Here is a 26,315-nt window from a genome sequence, read left to right as displayed (position 1 = left end):
TATGTACATTTTACCACCAACTCTTAAATACTTTTACATGTACAAGAACTAAAACAAGTACAATTCCTTATGTAGGTGTTCTGTTTAGAATGGAGCAATTTTACATTATAGTATGTACCTGTGTGGGTGGACTGTGGTTGCAGGACCTTTAAGCAGAAAGCTGGTCACACATGACAACATACATGTTGTCACCTATTAACACAGAAAAAGAAACCAATCTAGCAGTGGAGGGAGGTTCGAACACACATTGGCTCATGCCTATTGGATGTGAAGTACAATGCCTTAACCACTCAGGTCATCCTGGTTCAGACACCTGAGCATCACAGATTGATGATATATATATATATATATATATATATATATATATATATATATATATATATATATATATATATATATATATATATATATATATATATATATATATATATATATATATATATATATATATATATATATATATATATATATATATACACATCAGCATCAGAACATGTTAGGGTGGATTTGTCCTTCCATGGAACACGCACACACACACGCGCACACACACACACACACACACACAGTTATAGTATACCTGGCACTCTGCCACAAAAGCTCTCTGCGTTGATTCCTTTGCAAACACACACAAACACAGGACACATGGGGTCAAACTCTAAAATTAACAGCCTGAGTTTAGTTTCAGTGAGCCAACTTGAATATTGGGACTTTAACTTAGTTAAAACAAGAGTGATCAGTTTTTTTCTTTACTCTTGTTTGATTCTCCTCCTATCTCATTATTCCTCCAGACTGTTTTTGTCTCGGCACTGTCTCTCCTCTCTTGCGTTTTGTCTTTATCTTCCAGTCTCTGACTCACTTCCTCTAATTGAAGTACAATGGGAACTGCCTGGTCGTGTTTAACCATCTGTCTCTTTGTCTTTCACTCTCTCTGCAGTCTGAACTACAGTGGCATGTGTCTGGCATCGGATGCACAGTTCAGCGACTTCCTAGATGGTATGGGACCTGCCCAGTTTGTTGGACGGCAGACGCTGGCGACAACATCCATGGGTGAGAGAGGACATGCGACTAAAAACTTAATCTTAAACACTCTTTATTTTCTTCTCCAAGCTAAGAAGGAAAATTATTAAGATTTGGGGGTCACAACCATCACCTATATTTTGTAAAATGCCCCTGAAACAGACAAGAAACCCCATGAAAAATGGGTCTGAAAATTGTAAAGAAAGAAGAGCTTCCTTTTCTCTTTCCTCATAAAACTGGACCAAATGACTGTTGAAATCATTTCACATTGACAGAAAAAAAAGTGCCTCATAAATCAGAGCTATGTCCTACTCCAGAGTTTCATCGTCCCCTGCACTTGTTCATTTCCAGGCTGTATATACTGGATATATTGTATGCAGCCTGTCCTCCACAGCAGTGATCTACTGTAAGTGGGTCAGTTTCCTCGCTGGCAGCCAGACAGTGTCCTTGGCCCGACAACAGTGACACTGACTGGACCAACTCCACTCCAAACCTGCTGTCCAGTCCAACATTATATAATGTCAGAGAACCCAAAATAACTTGGCCCTCATCTGCGCTCTGTCACTTTCTAAAGGATGCATTTGTCATTTTGGGGACATTTAGCTGAAACTGATATTCAGTATGACTTCCAGTGAGTGGAGTGAAGAAATGGTTTCATTTCCCAGATCACAAAAGGCACTAAAGACAGATTTTGATCTTTAGGCAGCAGAAAGAAACACACTGTTAGCAAACAATTACCTACTTACACATCCCGCTGACAGAGCAACATTAGCATTTAATGGGAGTCGTGTATCTGTTAACCTGATGAATGTAAGTCTAATATTCACCATCTTAGCTCTACTTTGGTTTCCACCAACTCTTTCTTAGATGTTCCACTTTCTTCACCTGCTACCTGCTAACTTTGTCATTTGCTGCCGTTTGGTGCTGCTTCAGTGGGTTTATCAGTGACAGAGATATGCTAACCAAGATAGACTGTTTTTATTTGTTTCATTCATTTCTAAATGAGATAGATAGACATTGAAAAAAATGAAGAGCTCTGTGCTCTCTAGACAATACTCTGACATTTATGACTCGTCTTGTTGTCAGCAGTTATTGCATTTGTCCTCTTCCTGTCCATCTCCACAGCCTCTACAGTCTACTAAAAACAATTTACAGGACTTCACTTGTGTTTAACGCACTGATGAGTCCAAATACTGTCACTCATTACATGGATGGTAAAGGGTTTAGTTCAGAACACCTAAAGATGGAGCTACATCTCTGTTGTTCCTTAAACATGCTTGAACATTTTATTTACATTTAGAGAGAAACATTTTGATGACATCTAGCTCTGGTTTCTATTGACGTTGGATGCACTGAATGGACCTCATACATTTTTGTATTCTTATCCTAAGCCTCTCTCCTTTTTTCTGTACGGGTGTTCCAGGTTGGATTCCCCTTAACTCTGATTAACTGGACAAACTTGTCGTTTGTGCCTGATGCCACCTGTTCATGGCCATATTAGGCTATGTGTTCTTCTCCGTCTGTTGGCAAGTTTCATTCACAAAAATGTTACTATAGAGTATCAAGAAGACTTTCACACCACAGAGCTTCAATCCGTGCTGTCAGAAATCAGCAGACAAAAGATAACAAGCTTAGAGATATTAGACAACTGGATATTATAGCCTACAGTAAGCGATGTCACTGTAAGGTCCAAAGGAGGACGATACTGGAGAGAGACCTGCATGAAGACCCCGAGGCAGCTGTCATCAGAGAATTGTCCTATCAGCTACCGAACTGTATAAACTGCTGTGCCGAAATGCCAATAAGAATCATGATAGCCAAAAAAAAACTCTCAGTAAATTTGCAAGACATGATGATGATAATATGGTGAGCAGAATATTAATCTGTTTGTATGAGTGATTCTTGCATGAGGCCCATTGTAAGTTTAATGTCACGCAATGATTTGGTCTTGAATTGACCTCATGTAGCTCTGGTCCTGGCCTTTACTGGGACCTGGTCTTGACTTGGTGGGGTACTCTTAAACTGCAGCAACACTCAAATCTATGTGTGCATTGTAGCACCGTCTCTTACTACAGTATCATTAAAAATTCTTTATTGGTTTATAATGCTACCTGATGTAATATCCAGGTAGCCTGAATTTTGAATAACTTGGAATGACACACATTCACCTCCTTCATCCTTTTTAAAGTGCACCTGTGTTTTCACCCATCCAGGTGACATAGAGATCGGTCTGATGGAGAGGAATGGGGGTCTTGAAGTGGAGGTCGTCCAGGCCAGAGGACTCACCATGAAACCAGGTTCAAAGGGACCTCCAGGTACCACTCTAGTCTCTTCACTGATCAATCAAAAGAATCAAAGCTGTGTTTTCTACAGGCTGTTCAAAGTCAAAACAATATTTGAATTTGGTATCTTTTGCATTAAAAAGGCCGCTGTTCATCAAACGACTAACGCGTTGCACGTGGTGCACATGAATGCACCACAAGACAGCAAATATCATCAGCTACACACAAACAGAACAGCCTGCAGTGGACATTTTAAACCTAATGGGATATATCCTCCAAAAATGTAGTTATGGTCCTTCAAGTTGAAGATATGAAAGATGCATGAGTGAAGAGGAGGAAATGGTGAGTTAACACAGAGTAGAGGGAGGAGTTCCGCTAAATAAGTAAGTAATTTGCTTCTGCAATGCTGTAGTGGAACATGCAGCATGTTGCGCTGACTTCAAATACTGCTCCGTAATATCTGTACAGTAAAAAGATGTGGATGGTCAGTGTTTCTGAAGTGTGTTTTAAGAAATGTTCTGAATTCAGTCGGAAATCAATCAGGAAATGGTTTGCCAGTTATAATGCCATCAGATGGAAATCAATACATGTAAACGCCAAAGAGATCATCCACATACTGACATACACAGACAGATTACTGTGATTTGATTGGTGAGAAACACTGAATGTAAATGACGTTTGTTTGCTTACAAGAAAAGTCCACAGGGTACATGTTAAAATACAGTTTGTGTAAATTTTTATTTCCCTACATGATTGTCTAAATGCTGCTTCAAAACCTTCCACGCAATGCCAAGAATATGATTAGACTAAATACTAAAATCCTGTTGTTTTATTTATTTGGCCTAAAACATTCAAATGAAAGAGTCTGGTTATTAAACCCCTCACAGTCCCAGAAACAATGCAGAACCCCTCAGTGTCCTCAACTACAGCCCCGGTCACAGGTGCAATAATAATTCAGTGACACATTTTCTGCACTTGAAAAGTACAGTACACCCCAAGGATTTTCAGCTTCGTGCTTCATTGCGCCTGAAATATATCAAAATCAAGCTGTTAATATGAGTTGGCTGCCCAGTTGCTTTTACTGTATATTAAACACAGCAGTAAATCAACCTAGCACTAAATAGATCAAGCACAGAATCAGCTAGCTAATTAATCAGATCAATTAACCGTTATCTTTTATGTCATAGAGATATATATTGTATTAGCAATATGCACTGCTCATAGGAAATAGAAACAGGACTGGCATGATGTCAACATGACTGAGCTGTTTTCTTTTTTTTTTTTGCAGCAGCAAGTGGGATTGTGTAACAACAAACTATTAACTGTGATTGTAGTTCCCCTGTGTGGTTGCATAATATTAAACCAGCCATTGATCCTAATTGCAAAAGAACAAAACAGCGTCAGCAAATAAGGAAAAACAAAAACATTATCTGAGAAAAACTATGAGAGAACGATAAAAGAGAAGATGAGAATAATCAGAGCAAAGCACAAACAAGAGCCGGAGGAGAGAGAAACGAGTAGAGAGCAATTTAGTGTGAATGAAAAAAAAACAAAACATGTCTATGTACATAGTATAAAGACAAAGGAGAACTTTGCTCCATATTTCAGTGTGCCAGGGTCTAATCTTAATCTTGTCATCTAACACAGGACAAAAAGCTTTGGAGTGTTTGTGTTTGTGTGTGTGTCAGTCAATCAAAGTCAGAAGTCTAGCCTCTAATATAGTTTTGGATTGTGTTACCTAGCAACAAAGTTTCATTCCAGGACATCAAAATCATAAGTACAAGACTGATGTTCATTATTAGTAAGCTGTATTTCTTCCTTAAAGCTGTTTCACAGTAGTGTGGTGCAGAATTGCAATGTGAAAATGAAAAAAAAACAAAACCCTTTCAGGCTGACAGCTGATCAAACGATCACAGAGCGATGACATTGTTGGAAACGTTCATTAACAATTTTCCTCACTTAAGAAAATTTGTGTCCGTAGAGAGCGCCGTGCTCTCTCCCAGGTGCAGCATCTGGTGCTGACAGCGATTGTTTGCATGTGTATGTATAAACTGTGTTATTCATTTTTGCTTAATCTGATGTTTTCTTGAGGATTTTATTGGTTGAGTCCTTTTTTGCAAACCCAGATAATTTAATGGTTTCAAATGGTGTTTGTCTTGCATGAATTTTCCGCAGTGCACCACAATTCCCTCTGTTCTACTCTGCCTTTGTCTACTCTACCCGACTCTAACTCTCAAGGGACCACTACGAACTGCAAGACGAGGATCACATGACCGATGGGGTAGATGAGCTAGCATTAATGCTAGCAAGCTAATCTGCTAGCATGTTTACTGCTGGATATGCAAGCAGTCAACTCTGTTACCTTCATAAGCCACTCTGGCTGTGGGTTTCACACAGCCAGATAACTCAAAATCCATATTTATTATTGAATTATGCATGAAAAATTATTTCGGGATGAATTAAGTTCTATCTTATCTCATTTTCAGGTTGTAGCTTGAGTGTGTCACTTGGATCAAGACAGAAGCCTAAAAACCTTGATCAGGACATCTCTAGTTACAGTGGATATATTTCAGCAACTGATTTTTGAATATTAAAATTTGTTGTCTTTTTACTACAAAGACATCGAACTGTTTCCTCTCCGGTTATCTGATGTTACTCAAGATTGAACAGAGCTGGTAGAAGTCTTTTGCTGGATGACAGTGACGATTTAAAGGGAACATCTTTGATAATTGAACTGTAATACAGAACTGAATACAGAATTTATAACAAAGGGATCCATAAATGTGCTTTTAAAATGTAATTTATTACAAGTTATGTTTGCATGAACATTCACGAATATGATGTCATATTCTGGAGGGAGGTTAGCTTGCTACAAGTCTTTAGTTAGTTTGTGTGTTTTGTAATCATCGGGTTTACATTTGTAGTTTTTTTGCATTGATTAGACAGTTTTACACATTTTTCAAGGACAGTTGTGTAATGAACTCCTTCGCTGACTGCTTTCAGTACAACCTACAAAGTTTGTACTGTAGCAAGCAAGGGTACCGAAAAGTAATCTACTGATGTCTTTGGCTGTCTCCGTCTGCCACATCACCCTCCCTTTGCAGGTTGTATCAGTCCCTCGAGAGTCTCCCCTCCACTCTACTTTGTCTTCTCTACTGTGCTCTACTGTAATCTGCCTTCTCCAACTCTTCTCAACTCTTCTCTGCCCTCATCTATTCTACGCTGTACTGTACTGTATCGTAGTCCATTCTATTCTTACCCCAACATACAAGCTCTAAATCCTTGAAGCTCATCAGACTCAACCTCTAAAGTCACTGAAAACAGTTTGAAAGCAGAGTTGCAGAGCATTCTGAAGGGGTTAACACTGAGCGCAGGTTTAACTCTTCTGTCTGCTGTCGTTTCAGCGGCCTACATCAAAGTTTACCTCCTGGAGAACGGGATCTGTGTGGCCAAGAAGAAGACCAAGTCAGTGAGGAAGTCTCTGGATCCTCTCTACAACCAGGTCCTGGTCTTCTCTGAAAGCCCACAGGGGAAAGTGGTGCAGGTGAGATACACCATCATGGCCCACTGATTCACAACCCAGACAAACTAGGAAATGAAAACAGACGTTAAATGTCTTTTCAGCTTTTACACAGGGTTTGTTTCACAATATTTACTTTGAAAATGACAAAATGATAAAATAGCAAATATCTTATAAAACAGAAACCACTTAAAATGTGAAAACAGTACGGTAATGCAGGAAATGAGTAGAACTTTTAATCAAACTTGAACTATCCCTTATTGCCCTGAACTCAGTGGTCCTTTGAGCTAAATGCTAACACCAGCATGCTAACATGTGCACAAAGACAAAGCTAACATGCTAATGTTTAGCTGGTATAATGTTTACTATGTTCACCATCTTAGTTTACAGTGTTAGCATTCTAACATATGCTAATTAGCACTAAACACAAAGTACAGCTGAGGCTGATGGGTATTTCATTACTTTTGTATTTAGTCATAAACCAAAGTACAGGATAAATTAAATTTTTTTACCTCATGGTGGCACGGTGGATGAAATTACAATTCTTACAATTCACCCTGAAGGGGACATGAATGTATGTGTCAGATTTTATGGCAATTCATCCAATTGTTTCCAAGACATTTCACTCAAAACCACAAATGTGAACCTCACAGTGGCGCTAGAAGAAAAAAAACTCTGGGAATTACCAAAGTCATTTGGATTCATCGTCTGGGACCCATGAATCTCTGTACAAAATTATATGGCAATCCATCCAATAGTTGGTGAGATATTTCAGTTTGGACCAAAGTGGGGGACCAAGCGACAGGCAGACATTGCCATCCGTAGAGCCATGCAGCTACACCACAAGCACAGCAAGGTAGTGGAAACAGCAAATTCATAACCCCAATCACCAGGATCATGTGGACTGATGAATGTAAATTAGTGGCTCTGAAGAAGTAGTTCAGGAGGTGTAGAGGAGACACAGCAGAAGAAACTGGGAAGAAGAGCTTTACATTTACAGCGAGAATCTGACCTGAGGGACCAGGAGGCCGTTTGAGCTGATTTTGTTCTTTCAGTTGTTTGAGCTTCATCTGCTTTCAGGATCAAAAATGTCACAAAAGAACAGAGAGAGAGAGAGAGACTGCTTATTATAGTGGATTTGGAGCACTCTCAAATGTTGTTTTCTTCAGTTTTACTTTCTTCCCTTGCTGTTTTTTTTTCTGCCTTCCTCGCTTCCTTCTCTTCAAGCCTTTCCAGTTGGTCCTCCTTATTTCATTCCCTCCTTCCTTCATCTCTTGTCTGATATTGTTTTTTCCTGTTCAAAATTTGTATTTAATGAATTCATTTATTATTCATTTTCCTTTCTTATATGTTGTCATATTCTTTCTCTTACTGTCTTTTCTCTTCTGTTCTATGTCACAGTTGACTCTATTCACAATTGTATTTTTTTTTCCTTTTTGCTGTAATCCTGTTACAGCAGCGTTCCATTTTGCCGTCAGAATGGTTAAAGAACACACAACACCAACATGCACACGTGTGTGTTTTAACCTGATGTGTGGCAGGTGTCGTCAGTAATCAGCAGGTGGAAACAGTGGTGTGTTCAGTGAGAGGCCTGCAGCTCTGCCTCAGGCTGCTCTGCTGCTCCTGTCGCTGTGTAATTAGCCACTAAACGCCTCCCTCTTAATTATCTGCTGTCTGTGTCACTGTCCTCTGAGTTTCATCAAACCCATTCACATTGGATAATGAAAATTGCTGAAATCAGCAGCGCTTTTCAATTTGTCACTTCCTGATTTAGCGAAGCTGCTAAAGTTCATACTGAGAATTCATTCAAAATCATTACTCTTATTTTTTTAATGCTTTACAAAACCTGTCATGTGAGAAAACCAACTTGTTCATTCAAAGCACATGATTTCAGACAGATGTTTATCTCAGTGACCATATATTAGGTGGAATACTAGTCAAGTAAAAAAATTGTTAGCTATAAAAACTCTGGGATTTCACTTTGGCTGCACATCGGCTGTGTTTTTACTTATTTCTGCATCTATGTTGCAGTGTGTTTTGTGTGATAATGCACTTTAAATATATACAGTGTGAGGTATCTACTATGTGAAATGGAAAAGTCTGCAAAGCAAGCACAGACAAACGTTGACAAAGATCACAAACTGAAGCTAACTAACGTTGACATAACGGCCGTATACAGCTTATAGATGAATCTGTGTTGCAGAAGTACTCAAGCAAAATTGTTCAACTCTAATGTCTTTAAAGTGTGATGGGTGCAGACCCAAAAATCACAAAATGGCTAATGAAATCGTCAGCACTTGCAAATAGTTTATAATACTTCTTAATGATGAGACATTTGTGGTTGTGACCCCTATTCGACAGCCTGGAACCTGCCAGTGAATAACCACCAGCTGATACAGATCATCAAAACAACATCATCGAAAACCAAATCCTAGTAAGAAAATAAAAGTAGGAAAATTGAAGTCATTAAAAATAAATATACAATATTCTGTTTTTGTAACAAATATACATTATATACATACGTTACCTCCTTTTGTGCAGAACCTTCATAGATCATAGCATTACAATTCACAAAACCCAGGAAAAATTGCCTGGGGAAAGAGAGCTAAAGTAGGCCGAAGTAAGGAAGTCACCATTACTGTGGTGGCACCTTACTTGTAAACCTGCATAGAATACTCTAATATATGTAAAAGATTTCACTTTTTAAGTGTTTTTGCCAACAAATCTGTCCAGCAGATTCAGAACCAGTTATATGTTGAAAATGCTTTGGGGAAAACAACGGAACGTTAAAACCACTGCTCCATGAAATCAATTTTACTTTCCTAAATATCCATTATTATTAAATCCTATGTTTCATTCGTATTCTGAGTGGTTTGCCAACTAAGGACAGACCAGTGGCCGCTAAACGATCTGCCTGCACGGGGCCAATGGTGAGCCGCCACCTGGCATATCTCTTCCTTATGAAGTCAGATCAGTCTCACTAATAATAAATGCACACAGAAGGATTCACAAATGTATTTCGTGACTTATATATAAATTACTTTCTCCACGTAAAATATTTTTCAATGCACACAAAATAATTATCGTTGTATATAAATGTATAACAAATCACATATAAAAAGATAAGGTTCACAAATGTATTTCTGATGCACACACAAACATTTCTTGTTTTAAATATACAGTATGTAATAGAAATCCACAAACATATGTATTTCAAAGTATTTGCAATTTTCATCAAAAAACATATTTGGATGTTGTTACATTTATATAAAAACTGTTAAACTTGTATTTACAAATTGCTTGTCATTTGTGACAACAATTCACAAATGCATTTTTTTTCAACAGGGAAGTATCTGTAGCCAATCAGATGGCTCCTTCCTTTTCAGCCAACTGTTAAAGGCATCTGCTAACGCTAGTCTACCTATGATGCTAACCGGAGCTCATAATACATATATGCCGGTGCTACAAACTAGACAGGCCCAGGATGAGAGGCTTTTATTTCCCTGTTGACGGATGGTTCACAACATAAATATCCATTATAAAATTAAGGGGAACCTGTGGTTATCTGTCTCCTGTGGGGTGTTTAGACAGCGAGTCATGACAGTCTTTCCCGCACCAAAGCAGCAGAGAGAAGCTCCACAAACCGGCGCAACAGCAAGCAAGGGCCCGCGGGGGTCCCTAACTAGCCAGCCTGCCAGGCACATTCACAAACCCCGCTGTGAGCTGGCTGGAGCTCTCTAAAGAGACCAATCTCGTACACAAGAGGCTTTTATTTCCCCGTTGACGGATGGTTTGTTTAAATATCACACCACAAATGTCCATTATAAAATTAACGTTAAAATAAAATAAATCCCGAAATACATTTGTGAATACTTCTGTGTGCGTTCATTATTCATGAGACTGATCTGACTCCATACTTGCTAGCTTGGTACTACTTTTCCTAATCTGTCGGAAGGGGCGACTATGATCGTGATTGACCCAAACATCCCTGCTTTCACTGTTTCCACTCTGCCACCGCAGTAAAGCAACACATAAATCAGCTGCCAGACTCATCTATACTGATACTGATAATTTGCATTCAAGTCAGTGTGAGTTATATATCAAGCCCTTTTTCCTGTTATTTTGTCTTTAATGAGTAACTCACATGTCATTGGGGCAGGCGTGTGGTAAACAGAGGTCAGATTTGAACCTCTGTGTTTTCAGTGAAAAGGCCTTCAGAATGGCGTGAGGCTGCTCTGCTGCTGTCGTTTAGTAATTAGCTGCTAAACGCCTCCTTCCTAATTATCGGCTGTGCGTCTTTCTCCTCTCCTCCGCTCTGCACTCTTTGTTACCGTCCCTGATCATCTCATCTTCTCTCTTATCTCGTGCTCTCTTACGATTTGCATGTAATCTTTTGTTTTGTTTTCCATATGCTATTGTGTGTTTGGTTTGTGTGTTTTTGGAGTTAGAGCAAGCTAAATGTCGGCTTATTTCTGTGTTAGTCTGTATTCAGATGCTAAAGATCAGGTTGTTTTTCTATTTAAAAATTAAGTACATGACAGAAGAGTAGAGTAATCAATGTTGACCAACAATAGAAAAAATTAATAACAGCTCATAATATTTAGAATGTTTCTTTTTTCCATTTCCCTTAACGTGTGACAGCAGTTGATACATTCAGCTAATGCTGCATTTCTTTCCTCTGTCCACATACATTTTTTTTTTCAGAATTTAGAAAAATAGCAAATCCAGGGTTTATTGTATTTATTTCAAAATGTGTCACTCTTATCTCTTTCCCATCATTCTTTATTATTCTGTCTCTTCTAACCAGAGGGAGTTTCTGGTGTCAAAACGGCAAGTGGCTCACATAGAGACATGCTGAGCATTTGAAGTAATCTCTCTATCTGATTCTATAATTTAGGGCTCAGTCACACCAGCATTTATAACAGTAACATTTCAGACTGAAATCAATCCATTTAAATGGAATCAATAGATTAGCTCCCCAAGGCGAGGTAATCTGTGCAGTGCTTTTGTGTATAGTTAGTCTTTGACACCTGAATTTGCGTCACTGACCAACTGAAAAGTGTCTTGCCATTATTGGTGTTGCACCACCCTGAAGTAGTCATTACGTCACAAAACGTCCAGTATCACCCACCCTAAATAAGCATGTGGCAACCAAAACAAAGTATGAGGACTTTAGAAAATTACACCCACATGTGATTGCTGAACATCTCATTCCAAAACCATGCGCATTAATCTGCTGCTATAAAAGCCTCCACTCTTCTGGGAAGGCTTTCCACTTCAGGGATTCGCTCCCATTCAGCCACAAAAGCATTAGTGAGGTTGGACACTGATGTTGTGCGATAAGGTTTGACTCAGAGTCAGTGTTCCGGTTCATCCCAAAGGTGTTCGATGTGGTTGAAGTCAGGGCTGTGTGCAGGCCAGTCAAGTTCTACCACACCAAACAGGGAAATCCACTTCTTTACTGACCTGTACATGTATATGGAGGCATTGTCATGCTGAAACGGGAAAGGGCCTTAACCAACTGTTTCCACAAAGTTGTAACACTATTTTATAGAATACAAATGTTGTAGCAATTATATATACCCTTCATTGGAACCAAGGTGCCTACAACACTACAAAAAAAAAAGAGAGCCCCTGACCAAAAGTACATTAAAGTGCATATTGTGTATTTTTCAAGAATATCCAAATTAATTTTGCTGTCCCACTTTCTGGTGTTACCGAGCACTTACTCTTTCTTTCAAATCAAGTTCATCCATCCATTGTCTGTACCCACTTATCCTCACTTCAGTGCAAATTTTTTTTTTAAATTAAATCCCTTTTTGTCTTTCCATCAGCACCTCTGTTGTGTGTGTATGTGTGTGTGTGTGTGTGTGTGTGTGTGTGTCTCTGTGAGTTCCACTTCCTAGAAAGTGGACCAGTAGAGGATCTGGGACACTGTACATTTCTCCTATCCCAATGTCTCTATCTCCTAAGTTGTAGTGGTTGAGGTCAGGACCTTGTTTGGAGAATTGATCGCGGGCAGACAGAAAGAGATAGATTCTCCTTCTTTATAGATAAAGGGAATAGATTGAAGCAGATTTGCTGTCTGTGTCTCTGTGGAAGTCCCTAGCGCGCACACACACACACACACACTCCAAACAAATTGGTATGCTGGCATGCACAGACACATAGGATCACAACACGAGCAGACACGCGCACAGACGGGTATTGATTATTTTGTCCGCCGCTTGACAAGATGTGGGGCCGTCTGAGATGAGCTCTGATGTTATCAGGATGTCAGGAGACAGAGGACATGTAATGTACAACACACACAGGTTTCTAAGCACATACCACCATCATCTCCCTCTCACAAAGAATCCCTTTTCATTTACTTTAATTGAAACCTCAGCCTGCTCTGTGCTGCTGTAACAGAGAGGGGAAACTGTCAAGATCCAGTATTGCTTCAGAACAGATTTCCAAACCATCTAGATTAATGCTAATTAACCCCACCCTCTTAACCTTATCACTTTGTCAATTAATCTGTCTGGTCCTCCATTATCCCCAGAATGCTTTATGTGCAAGATTCAAGGGCCTCTGCACTAAATCCCTTGAAATTAATAGAATTCTCTTAAGTGGGCTGGAAACACTAAGGGGAACATTAAGTACATCTACCTGTAGATGTAACTTTGCTGATTGATACTTTCTATTCAAGATTACGTGATGTGTCCTGCTTTCATTACCTTAGAATAAGCCGTTTATAGCTACATAGGTAGCGGGTCCCCTTCAACGGAGACCGCCATGTTTCTACATTAGCACAGAACTGACAGACTAAACAAAAATAAAATTGCTCTCCACTGAGAAACAATAAAAATGCCTACCTAGGTTACATCCCATTAAAATTATGAACATGCCCACAGCCTCAAATGTTGAACAGAAAACATAATTGAGTGCGTCCCCACGCATGGATGGCCACAGCATGAACAGACAGCACTGTGTTTATTAGACACAAGTTATCTGATAACATGCATATTGACAAGTGCTTTACTATTAGCCTATTTCAGGAACCTAAATATACAGGAAAACAAATTTATACAAAACAAAAGAAGTGGCAAAAACATGATATTTTAGAGCTCCCCCTAAATGTATCTTTTTAGTGGAAAAGCTTACATGGATAGTCAGGCAGGCAGGCAGGCAGAGGTCCAAACCGGGAAGGAAGTCCAAGACAGGCAAACAAATCAGACATGGAGCAGGCAAGGTACAAAATCCAAAAATCCATACATCCAAGGTAAAAAAAAAAAAAAAAAAAAAAAAAAAAACAGAACAGAAGAAACATCCAAGCTGAACATATAGGATACCACGTGCAAAGTACAACTGTGAATGATAATGACAATAAACTGACACTAAACAAAGGAAGAAACCCGGACTAAATACATTTAGGTAGGGGAGACAATGAAACACAGGTGCAATTTATCAAGGCGGGGCCAACAATCTAAACTGGAGGGAAAACAAACAAAGACAGGAAGTAAAACCACACGTAAGACACACGAGGAGAGGACAACACTACAAAATTAAACAGGAAACAGGACAAAACCCCCAAACTATGACACAAACTGTTTATCACCAACACCAAATCACTGTCAATGTATTTCATTTGTGTTTTGCCAAGCGGCATGGCTGTAGGGATCAGTGATCCTTTGATTTTTCTCTAACGCCACTATCAGGTCAAAGTTTTCACTTATCCTGTTTAATACTTCAACAACTACAACATGGGTTAGCAAAAAAATGGTACAGATATCCATGGTGCATCCTGCTGACTTTGGTGATCCCCTGACTTTTCCTCTAGTGCCATCATGAGGTTTACTTTTTAGCTCTTTATTGAAATATCTCGACATCTATTGGACTGCTATAAAATTAGGTTCAGACATACATAGGATGAATTGTAAAAACTTTAATCTCCTGACTTCTAGCTTCCTCATATAGCACCATCATCTAGTCAAAATTTTATTTTGTCCAATTCTTTGGTTTATGACTGCAAAATACCTGCAGAACTAATGACAGTCCTATCAGCCTCAGCTGTACTTTGTGTTTAGTGCTAATATAGCAAATGTTTGCATGGTCACACACTAACCAACACAATAAACATGGTAAGCATTATACCTGCTAAAAACCAACATGCTAGCATTATTATCGTAAGCATGTTAGCATGGTGATGTGAGCATTTCGCTCAAGTACAGCCTCAAAGAGCTGCTAGCATGGCTGTAGACTCTTAGTCTTGTTTCTATAAGTTGTAACTCGTGGCAACTAAAGCATGATTAGTGTTTTTGTTTAGAAAGCTCAAAACCCTTAAGAAGAATAGAGATCATGGATGCATTGAATTTCATTCAACCAAAACCATGATCTTTCCCAAATCTTTACCAAGTGTATTAGTAGCCTTAATCTAACATGGGATACAGGAGATGAACCCTGGTCAGAGATGGTTCAGAAAGGAGACGGCACGCTTTAGAGTAATTTCCTGTATCTGTGTCAAGTGGGTTTTATCATTGCCCCGCCCCCTTGAAGAGACTAACGGCAGGTCATGAGTCTATTCACTCCAATGGGAGAACAGACTAAACAAAAATAAAATTGCTCTCCACTGAGAAACAATAAAAATGCCTACCTAGGTTACATCCCATTAAAATTATGAACATGCCCACAGCCTCAAATGTTGAACAGAAAACATAATTGAGTGCGTCCCCACGCATGGATGGCCACAGCATGAACAGACAGCACTGTGTTTATTAGACACAAGTTATCTGATAACATGCATATTGACAAGTGCTTTACTATTAGCCTATTTCAGGAACCTAAATATACAGGAAAACAAATTTATACAAAACAAAAGAAGTGGCAAAAACATGATATTTTAGAGCTCCCCCTAAATGTATCTTTTTAGTGGAAAAGCTTACATGGATAGTCAGGCAGGCAGGCAGGCAGAGGTCCAAACCGGGAAGGAAGTCCAAGACAGGCAAACAAATCAGACATGGAGCAGGCAAGGTACAAAATCCAAAAATCCATACATCCAAGGTAAAAAAAAAAAAAAAAAAAAAAAAAAAACAGAACAGAAGAAACATCCAAGCTGAACATATAGGATACCACGTGCAAAGTACAACTGTGAATGATAATGACAATAAACTGACACTAAACAAAGGAAGAAACCCGGACTAAATACATTTAGGTAGGGGAGACAATGAAACACAGGTGCAATTTATCAAGGCGGGGCCAACAATCTAAACTGGAGGGAAAACAAACAAAGACAGGAAGTAAAACCACACGTAAGACACACGAGGAGAGGACAACACTACAAAATTAAACAGGAAACAGGACAAAACCCCCAAACTATGACACAAACTGTTTATCACCAACACCAAATCACTGTCAATGTATTTCATTTGTGTTTTGCCAAGCGGCATGGCTGTAGGGATCAGTGATCCTTTGATTTTTTCTCTAACGCCACTATCAGGTCAAAGTTTTCACTTATCCTGTTTAATACTTCAACAACTACAACATGGGTTAGCAAAAAAAAAATGGTACAGATATCCATGGTGCATCCTGCTGACTTTGGTGATCCCCTGACTTTTCCTCTAGTGCCATCATGAGGTTTACTTTTTAGCTCTTTATTGAAATATCTCGACATCTATTGGACTGCTATAAAATTAGGTTCAGACATACATAGGATGAATTGTAAAAACTTTAATCTCCTGACTTCTAGCTTCCTCATATAGCACCATCATCTAGTCAAAATTTTATTTTGTCCAATTCTTTGGTTTATGACTGCAAAATACCTGCAGAACTAATGACAGTCCTATCAGCCTCAGCTGTACTTTGTGTTTAGTGCTAATATAGCAAATGTTTGCATGGTCACACACTAACCAACACAATAAACATGGTAAGCATTATACCTGCTAAAAACCAACATGCTAGCATTATTATCGTAAGCATGTTAGCATGGTGATGTGAGCATTTCGCTCAAGTACAGCCTCAAAGAGCTGCTAGCATGGCTGTAGACTCTTAGTCTTGTTTCTATAAGTTGTAACTCGTGGCAACTAAAGCATGATTAGTGTTTTTTGTTTAGAAAGCTCAAAACCCTTAAGAAGAATAGAGATCATGGATGCATTGAATTTCATTCAACCAAAACCATGATCTTTCCCAAATCTTTACCAAGTGTATTAGTAGCCTTAATCTAACATGGGATACAGGAGATGAACCCTGGTCAGAGATGGTTCAGAAAGGAGACGGCACGCTTTAGAGTAATTTCCTGTATCTGTGTCAAGTGGGTTTTATCATTGCCCCGCCCCTTGAAGAGACTAACGGCAGGTCATGAGTCTATTCACTCCAATGGGAGAAGTGAACATGACACAAAAGTGCCTTGTATACCCAAGCATCCTACACGACTTCCTCCCTGTGACTGCTCCGCAATATAGTAATGTCACACATCCTGAAAGGGAGAAAACACTGGCAGTGAATGTAATCCAGAAAGAAATTATGTTTCCTTCAAAAGTATTTGACAAAGAAAACTCTTCTAGAGGACAGGCTTGTTTTGGTAATTTATGGCTTCAAACCTGAAGTAGAACAGACCATAAAAACTACTGACTTATGGGTTTGATGGGCACTAATGCTTCAGTATCTTGGTATAGTGTTATGGTTCAGGTATTATATCTGGGTTTAGTGAAAAATCAGAGCAGGTTTTTTGGGTGTTGTAAGTAAGATATGATATCTGTCACTCATATCAATGATTGCTTTTGTAGAACACTTTCTGAAGAAAGCGCACTTTCTTAATATTTTTAATATGTCTACTTTGACGTATAAATACTTTGGTGATATGGTATGAATACATAATTTTTTCTTCCTTATTTATATCTTGCCACCCTCTTCCATAGGTGATCGTTTGGGGCAACTATGGGCGGATGGACCGCAAATGCTTCATGGGTGTAGCTCGAATCCTATTGGAGGAGCTGGACCTCAGCACAATGGTGATTGGGTGGTACAAGCTCTTCCCTACCTCCTCCATGGTGGACCCAACAATGGCGCCACTCATCCGCCACTCCTCCCAGATGTCCCTGGAGAGCACCATTGGGCCCTGTTGTGAGCGATCCTAAGACTCACACGAAAATATAAAGTTTTGTTGTTGCGACTAAGATTCCATCACTGTCTCAACCAAATCCTAAGACACATTTTTATATACCCTGTAGCCCCGTGCCCAGGTCAACCAGGTGGCACTGCGCCTGGAGTAGATAGGTGTTAAGTATCTTACTCAAGGGCACTTTGACAGGTCCAACCACACTTGGGACTGAACCACTCTCCTGATTGGGAAATGACTTTACTAACTAATAGGTCATTTCAGCACTCATTGGAAATGTACTGTAACTCTTTTGATATTTTATCAGACTGTTTCCCGAGACTCATGGGAAGCACATTTCTTTTGTTGTTGCAACCGACCGCCCCTCAGACTCATAGGAAAATTTTGCTCTCTTCAGATGTCTTTGATGAAAAAACAAAAACCTACTTAATGAGGATACTTCAAAGGAGGGCTCGGTTGCCGACATTGATCACATCCTATTGGGACCACAATACACTGCGGGCTCAGCTTTGCTTCAGCTACGCGCCTTCTTCACAGCCTACATTCGATTCTCATTCCCAGGACTGCTTGTTGTCTCTCTGTGTCCTCATTAATGGGCTGGACAGCTCCTGAGTGTTATCTGTCTATCCATGGGTCCAGAGAGAAAGTGAGACTGCCCTCAGACTGTTTGAGACACCAGCCTCCCATTTTGCAGGAGCATGGGGACAGCTGGTTTTAGGTGAATGGATCTGTGCGCAGAAGGACTACAGTTGACTTTAAAAAACGAATTACGCTTATTTGTTGTAATCAACCAAGACATCTTGGTTTTGAACACTGACTCAAGCTGTTTTTGTTTTTTGTGTCACACATTTGGCCCTTCAATGTTCAATTAATTTGGTACTATGTGTATGTGAGTGGAGTAGGCATGAATGAAAGTCCCTTTCATTTCTATCCTACCAGTTAGTTAGGACTGCAGATAATTACATTTACCTGCAGTGCCAGGTATGAATCAGTTCCCGAGTGGATTTATATGGTTTAAAAGAAGAACTAGCAGGTTCTGACTTTCCAAAGACCATGTGCCAGTATGACCCAAGAGCTTGTACATTTTCATTACAATCATTCACAACATTAGCTGATCTGACTGATTATTGTGTCATCTCTTGTGGAAGGTGCTTATCAGATAAATCAGCTAGTGTTGTGTTCGGTAGGAATGAAAATGTGCAGCCTTGTGGGTTTTTAGAAAAAGTGATCTAAGACCCAATTTTACCTGGTTGTTTCTTGAATCTGTAGAAAATTGATTGTGTTCAAATAGAGATTTCCAGCATATGTTAGCATAATTTCGTTTTAGCCAGATGGGATAAAAGCGTACAAGTATTTGTTGGGTGTCGACCAAAATCCTTCCTGGTGCATAACATTATGCTATGTAGCCACTGAAGATACATCACAAAGTGGAAAAATGGCGGATACAGATATCAGGTATCACCAAACTAAATTGGATTTTATGCATGCAATATTTTGTATTATATTACGATTAGAATTCAAAGCGGCTAACCATAGATGCATGTGACGATCCAAACTGTCCAAATGCAATGTGGTTAAACCTTATGAGGATTCAATCTAGATACAACTGGTATGAAACAGCCAGGAGTAAATGGGGTCTGAAATGTTGAGGGTGTTTTGTCATCATTTGGTTCAATTCTGTTCTGTGTTGTTCTAAATTTTCACATCCACCTGGTAGTGCAGGTCACATCAAGTACAGGAGGAGATATTGCACCTGTGTTGTACAGACACATGATGATATTACAAAAAAGACAAATGTTTCCAAAAGCATTGAAGATAGTAGCCTGGCTGACAGTGTAGGGCTGAAAACTTGCAGTATATCCCAGTTTAATTGTAGTTGGGAATGCTCTTTGGCTAATAATCTAGAAGTAGATTTTTAAGATTCCTCCTCTCTTTTTTTTTTTAAAGCTTTGGCTAACAGTTGTCTAATAACAGTTTCTACTGTGCCAATTTCTACCAGCAAGTGTCTTCTCCTTCCTCTTCTTCAGTTACCTTGCAGCATGTGCTATTGTGAGGGAGGAACAGAAACAACCACTCACAACATCTGACAGCAGTATTCAGGATGTGCAGAGAAGCGTCCCTTTTATTCTAAATTACAGCCCTAATCCACAGACCACCAAGGCACCTGGTGATTAGCCATGCTACGACTCAGTATGGAGAGAGGAAGAAAGGGAGGAAAAGGAAAGAGAGAGGAAGGAAGCATGAAATGTACTTTGCATCATCCAAACAAAGGATCTGTCTGAACTGACGTCAGATTTACAAAAAGGACACAAATATAGGATGAAGTTAAAGGGAACACAATGTGCACACTAGAGAAATGTATAGTTTATTAAAGAACAAAAGTATATGTATTTCATTTGGGCACTTTATGACTCTTAGTGTCTTTTTTATGTGTAAATATTATGGTTGTTAGTGTCTTTTGGAGTGAGCCAAAGTTAATCTATAATGACTTAGTTGATTAATGTTAAAACTCGGAGGGAGGAAAGGGATATCCTTGCTAGTTACTGTAAGATTGTAGCATTAGCTGGTAGCATCCGCATGACTGATTAAAACAAATTAATTAGGAGATAGCTTGATAAGACTAAGCATGAGCTATACGCTACACAGAAAGAGGAGAAATGAAAATACAGTATGTTGGGTTGAGACCCAACATTAATTGAGGAATACATACATATGTAGCAATTGAATTCAGATTCAAAGTTTACTGAATTTCATTTGGGGCTTTTTCCTTTCAGAGACAATAACTGAGATCTGTAATAAGAGACAAAAACAGTTTTGTTTTTTAACTTTGAAGCAAGATTTCAGAACAAGAGAATTAGAATTTCTCACACTAATTAACTAATAACCATACAATTTGGAGTAATTTTACTCTAAAAAAACTTTGCAAAATAGGCCTCTGTTTTGCAAGTAGCAGTGTTGCAGGGATATTAATACTGTATTTATTTCCAAACAAATTAGCTACATTCTGTAAAGCAATAATCAAAATAAAAAACATCCAGTCATTGCAATTTTTCAGTTGTACAGTGGAAACAATGAGAAATGACAAGCTTAGCCAGTGATTTTCACTGCAATCAGATTTCTCAATTCAAATATTCTACAAGACAATTTAAGTTATCTTGTGGCATATGTTTTGTATATATCAGGACCTTTGAAACATATGCGATTCCAAAACATCTTACTGCTCTGATTTATTTGACACAAGTCATAGAGGCTTGCTGTCCAAGAGAAACATTGTAAGGTAGCAGGATTTTTAGGATTTAAAACACCTTGAAAATAGCTTGAAGAATCTGAATACAGGAACTGAAAATCACTTGTTAAGATCATTTTAACCCAGTGCATTCATGTGTTTTTTGCCATAACTTATTCCAGGGAGAGTGTCATGTAGTCTCTGGGGAATCTCTGTTTACAGAAGGAGCTGAAATATACCCCATATACATTATAATTTCTGATTTGAAAAATGCAGGATCATTTTTCACAACTTAAAATTATATTGAATAGCATGAATTGTAATCTAATGATAACAATGACTTACTGGTAGTTAGAATAAAAGGGGACTGTTTTTAAAAACTAGGTGATATTAGAAAAGTTGTATAAATCAAATATATACGTATATAATATATATAAATATATTTAAAATCAATTAACTCCTCTTACTGTGACCCAAGGAATGTTTTTTGTCAGTGTTCTTTTGTGCCAAAATAACATATTTTGAGGGCTGATTTCCCAGTTGAGGACCAATGAAAGAGGCAAGTTTACACACTTGGCATTCAATTTTCATTCAGCAACCCATAAGAAGAGTACATTCTGTTCTAAAGAAATAACTTTGCATCCAAGAAGAAGAAGAACTCTGTCGCTGAAACAAAAGTAATATTGCATGATAATGATCTAGATTTAGTGAAGATAGATCACAAAGAGAGTTAGTAAAGTTGCAGTGGTAACCATCATATAAGTTTTCCATCTGTCTACATCTAACCTGCAGCAGCTGCCTGTACAACACAAGTGTTGTAAAGCATTAATCAATGTTAACAAAGAGCTGATTGTTCATTGTAGCATTTAAAAGCTAAAAACCTTTCCTCTCATTTGGGTGGAGCAGCATGGCAGCAGTAGTATGGCATGCATGCAGTGAATGATGGGTTTCTATGATGGCTACAGGTGCAGACTCAGGCATTAGTGTGAATTTGGTGTGAACATGTATACAGCTGACCCTTGCAAGAACATTTTCTTCTCTAATTCTTTGGGAGAGATGGACAAAAAAATTGATTGTGTAATTTTGCTCATCAAAAGCTTCTTGTTCACCAGTCTGAATTTGTTTGTGACATTTTGTAACTTTGAAGGCAAATGAATGAGCTAATGAACTATGTAGATGTTATAGTTGACATATTCAGCACCAAAAATGTACGTTTTTGCATTCACCCATATTTTGATTGTGTCTGCCACATGGGTGTTAATTATGTACTACTATCAACTGTAATGTAAGTAGAGGCCTTAAACACACCGATATACATTTTGTCAGGGCTAAGGACTAAGAATTGTCACATAAAGTAATCAAAATGACGCAAAAAAAGTTTCACAGTGTCACCATTTCAGCCCATTACTTAAAGTAATTTAAGTGTCATCTATGGAAATGATTATCTCTGCGTATGTTCTTAATGAATTTCTGATATTTCAACTGACTATTTGTGTATTCTCCCCACTCCTTGTTGTGGGCATAATTGAACAAACTGAGCAAAAAAAAAAAAAAAAACATGTTTGCATAGTAGATATTCAAACATTCTGACCTGTTTCTAAACAAGACGTTTTTTCTAAACTTAGAAAAATTACACTAGTGTTTATTTATTGAGGTTTGAATGCAAATAATGGTACTTTCTGGTTTCAATCGAGTAGAGTAAAATTAAAAAAACATAAGAACATTCGCAATCTAGCCATCTGTGCCATCTGTAAGAATTGTACTGGAGTCCTGTTGGGGTCCTTTTCCACCCTAACTGCCTTTTAGGTTGACATTCTGCAAAACATTATTAGTTCTACTCAATTCTATGGCACAATATGGGGCCATTCTCCAAGATACAGAGAGAAAACTCTAGGGACAATTGTGTTACATATATTAAGCAGCTTATGTGTTCAGCTAATAACTTTTAGATGTGAAACAAAGGTAACATGACTGTCCATAAAGTTTTCTTAGCCACCTCCGACATTGCAATTCAATGATGAACAGACTTTTTCTTGATCTTGAGCGCATCTATGACCAGCCTTCCTGGTTGACACTGGCTATATTTACATGCACACAATAATGTAATTATTGTGAGTTCTCTGATTAAAGAACAGTAGCATTTACATGATTTGAAGCCAGTGTAACCATGTGTTCCCAAAGTATTTTTCCTAAGTCGAAATGCACATTTGAACATTAACTTGTAAGGACAACCTAATCAACAGAAGATATGTTCAGGCAGTCAGAAACACAACAGTAACGTGCAACAAATCTAAAACAGCCATAACTGTGAAGCACCCTTGTAATTTCCATTCAAGCTACAAGAATTGAACACCATGTTCCAAGATGACATTATTCTAATGAAAGTTGCTTGCTCACTGAAAGTCTTTCAGGCTTCTGTATGTTTGCCGTTGGCATTAGAGTCCTTCTCTGGTCGAGCTGGCTGACTGCCTGTTGGCGTCACATATACATTATAGGCATTCAAATAATTTACTTTTCAAATTTTATTCGAACTAAAGGTCAAGATCACCAGGTCGCACCACCGGGCCAATTTTGGGTCACGGTGGGCAGTGCCAGGATGTTATTTTGAGGTTAATTTGACAATGATTGGCATCATGTTGCACCTCTAGTGTTTGAGTTCATGTGTATCATCCACATTACTTTCCTAACTGAAAAACAACCACATTTGTGTGCGCATGTATGTGGGTCATTGGCATGCTGTGAGCTAACCTTGATGCAAAATAGTAGAAAACTTTACCTTTTTGATTTTGTTGAGTTTAGGGATGGCATATGGTAACCCTGATTATTCACACAACGAATGCACAGGCAAAGCCATGAAGTTTCTGTCTGTTTTTGCAGAATATCAACCTAAGAAGCAAATCTGGGTAGAATTCCCTTTGAAGTATAAAAAACCCTTCTGTTACCTTAAATTATCCATATCTTTTTCCTCTTAAGTTCATGGGTTTTACTGATGAGAAAGAAAGAGAACACTGTCGTTTTTTGTTTTTTTGTGACAGTATGTACATTTCTAGACACATATCATATCATGTTCTCTCCGGGGGAAGAGGTGGAGGAGTGGGAGGATGAAAAGGTAGATGCAGCTTCTCTGCTGCGGTTACAAAACGGTGGCTAGTGGATCCCAAAAGCAACACATCTCCTCCAGTCTGCTGCAGAGGCAGCGGTTCCCAAACTTTTTCCTTAGAGGTTGTCCCCAAACCAACCCTCATAAAAGTGTTCCCCCACCTGCCATCTGGTAGATCCTCTTATTCAAAGCATCCCACATCACCATGGGTGAATACATTTTTAGGTTGAGTGACCCCAGTGTAAATCAAAGTGCCATGGAGTTTCGTAACTTGTGTTTCTCAACACCATTCCTGATTCAGTTCCCTCTGACTTTTCTCTATGAGTTCACATTTCAGTCACACATTGCTAGTCATACACTGGTGTCAACTCATTTGGACTCCAACCTCAAATGTTCTAAACAAATCCTATTTTTATTTCTCCATTTATGGTTGATGATACAAAGTCATTTTATCTACAGCATTCACAGCCTTAAATTCTCGTCTCTAAACCAACATTTGAGGCCTTTTGAGGACATTTGAGAATTTTTCAAACATGACATTTCCCTAAGGCCCTTCAAATACTGTATAAGAAGGTAATGTTTTGGTTTTGGGATACTCGATGAGATGTGTTTTACAGGCCTTCTCATGCTGTCAGGAACATGTGATATGGGCAACTGTTGGAAGCAATGCTGATGGAAAATCCTCAATGATAAGAATTTATCCAGGGAAGGTTTTATAAGCATGTGTATTCTTTTTCTCACACATTCTTTTGGTTAAACACATTTCACGAGAGTTGCTCCATCCCTTCAGTCTTCTACTGTCAGCCACTGAGTAGCTTCATCGGAGCAACTGACTTGTTGCATTTGTTGCTCAATGGCAGCTCAGCAGCAGTAACAGGAAGGGAGATCATCACTGTTTAAACACATTTTAAGAATCATTTAAGGATTTCAAACTTCCATTTACAAGTATATAGTAATTTTTAAAGTTTTCAATACTTTTCATCCCATCTGTAGATTAGCGTCAACAAATGTTAGCATAAACTAATTTTAGTAAAGCAGTAAGCAGCAAATGCCCATCTGCATTGCTTTCCATGTGTTGCTCATGTATTACTGCCTTGAGAACCTGAATGTTATCAGATGAGTGACAAAGTGGTGTAACTTTATTTTTATTCACTGCACTGTCGTTTAAAACACAAGTATATTTGCAGATTCTTTGGCAAACTGTTATATTGTTGAGTAAATGCACAATTTGGTGTATTGTTATTCTATTCCAGCTGTGAATAAAATAGTTTAACTCCATCATTAGATGTTTTAATGTTTGTTTTTATTCACGTATTTGTTTAAGTTGTGGTGTTAATATTTTGTAAGAGACAACAGAGACTACAGCTCCTATGTGGCTTTACCAGCATGCTAATGGCTAAGACTCATGGGATATGCTGTTGCTGAATGCTGGTAACGGTCACTTTATCTTGGGATAAAACGACAGAAAACCCCAAAAATTGTTCAGCTTTTTAAAAAGGCTGATGAAAGACACCTTCGATGAGAAAACCCAGTAAGTTACAGAAGCTAGCGGAACAATAGATAGCCAAGAAACAGGGAGGGACATTTGCTCGTTATAATAACAACATAACATTGCCATAATGGGCTGTAGGCTACTGTAGACAACTTATAAACTGTCTAGATCCAGCTAATGCAATTAATGCCACCAACTGATTGGACAAATGACCACCTGATTTTGGGATCATCCAATTGTAGAACTAATTTGGACTTGAGATGAAGACAGGTAGAGGCTTCCTTAATGACCTCCACATAAGAAAGTTCACAAGTGTTACCATGAAGCAACAGAGCCAATGATTCAGCAGAGACATGGATGAATTTGGAGTCTTAGCATCAACACATCTCAACAGGTGAGGTTAATGATCAGGGCTGCCAACTCCCACGCACTGACCATGAGACCATTGACACTTTTCACACGCTCTCGCGCCACACGTCCATTTTCTCACTCAGTGAAAAACAAATTTATAACTGATAACGTCGCGGCACGAATCAACTCTGCCCAGCTGCTGCGACACCACCGTACGCCGGGATAGTAATCA

The 26,315-nt window shown here is 38.7% G+C and overlaps 1 protein-coding gene across 1 annotated transcript in view; it reads left to right on the top strand.

Moving 5' to 3' along the window:
- The window catches only part of rims4 (regulating synaptic membrane exocytosis 4), a 61,482-nt gene extending 35,964 nt beyond the window's left edge, over positions 1–25,518 (top strand). The window contains exons 3-6 of the mRNA XM_044221590.1: positions 935–1,047; positions 3,231–3,332; positions 6,704–6,843; positions 17,715–25,518. Of these exons, the coding sequence (XP_044077525.1) occupies positions 935–1,047; positions 3,231–3,332; positions 6,704–6,843; positions 17,715–17,933 (574 nt within the window). The 3' untranslated portion in view covers positions 17,934–25,518. The remainder of the gene's footprint in view (positions 1–934; positions 1,048–3,230; positions 3,333–6,703; positions 6,844–17,714) is intronic.
- The last annotated feature ends 797 nt before the right edge of the window (positions 25,519–26,315 follow it).

Source organism: Siniperca chuatsi, linkage group LG2 (assembly GCF_020085105.1).
Source record: "Siniperca chuatsi isolate FFG_IHB_CAS linkage group LG2, ASM2008510v1, whole genome shotgun sequence".
NCBI lineage: Eukaryota > Metazoa > Chordata > Actinopteri > Centrarchiformes > Sinipercidae > Siniperca > Siniperca chuatsi.
This window is presented reverse-complemented; position numbering and strand designations above follow the sequence as displayed.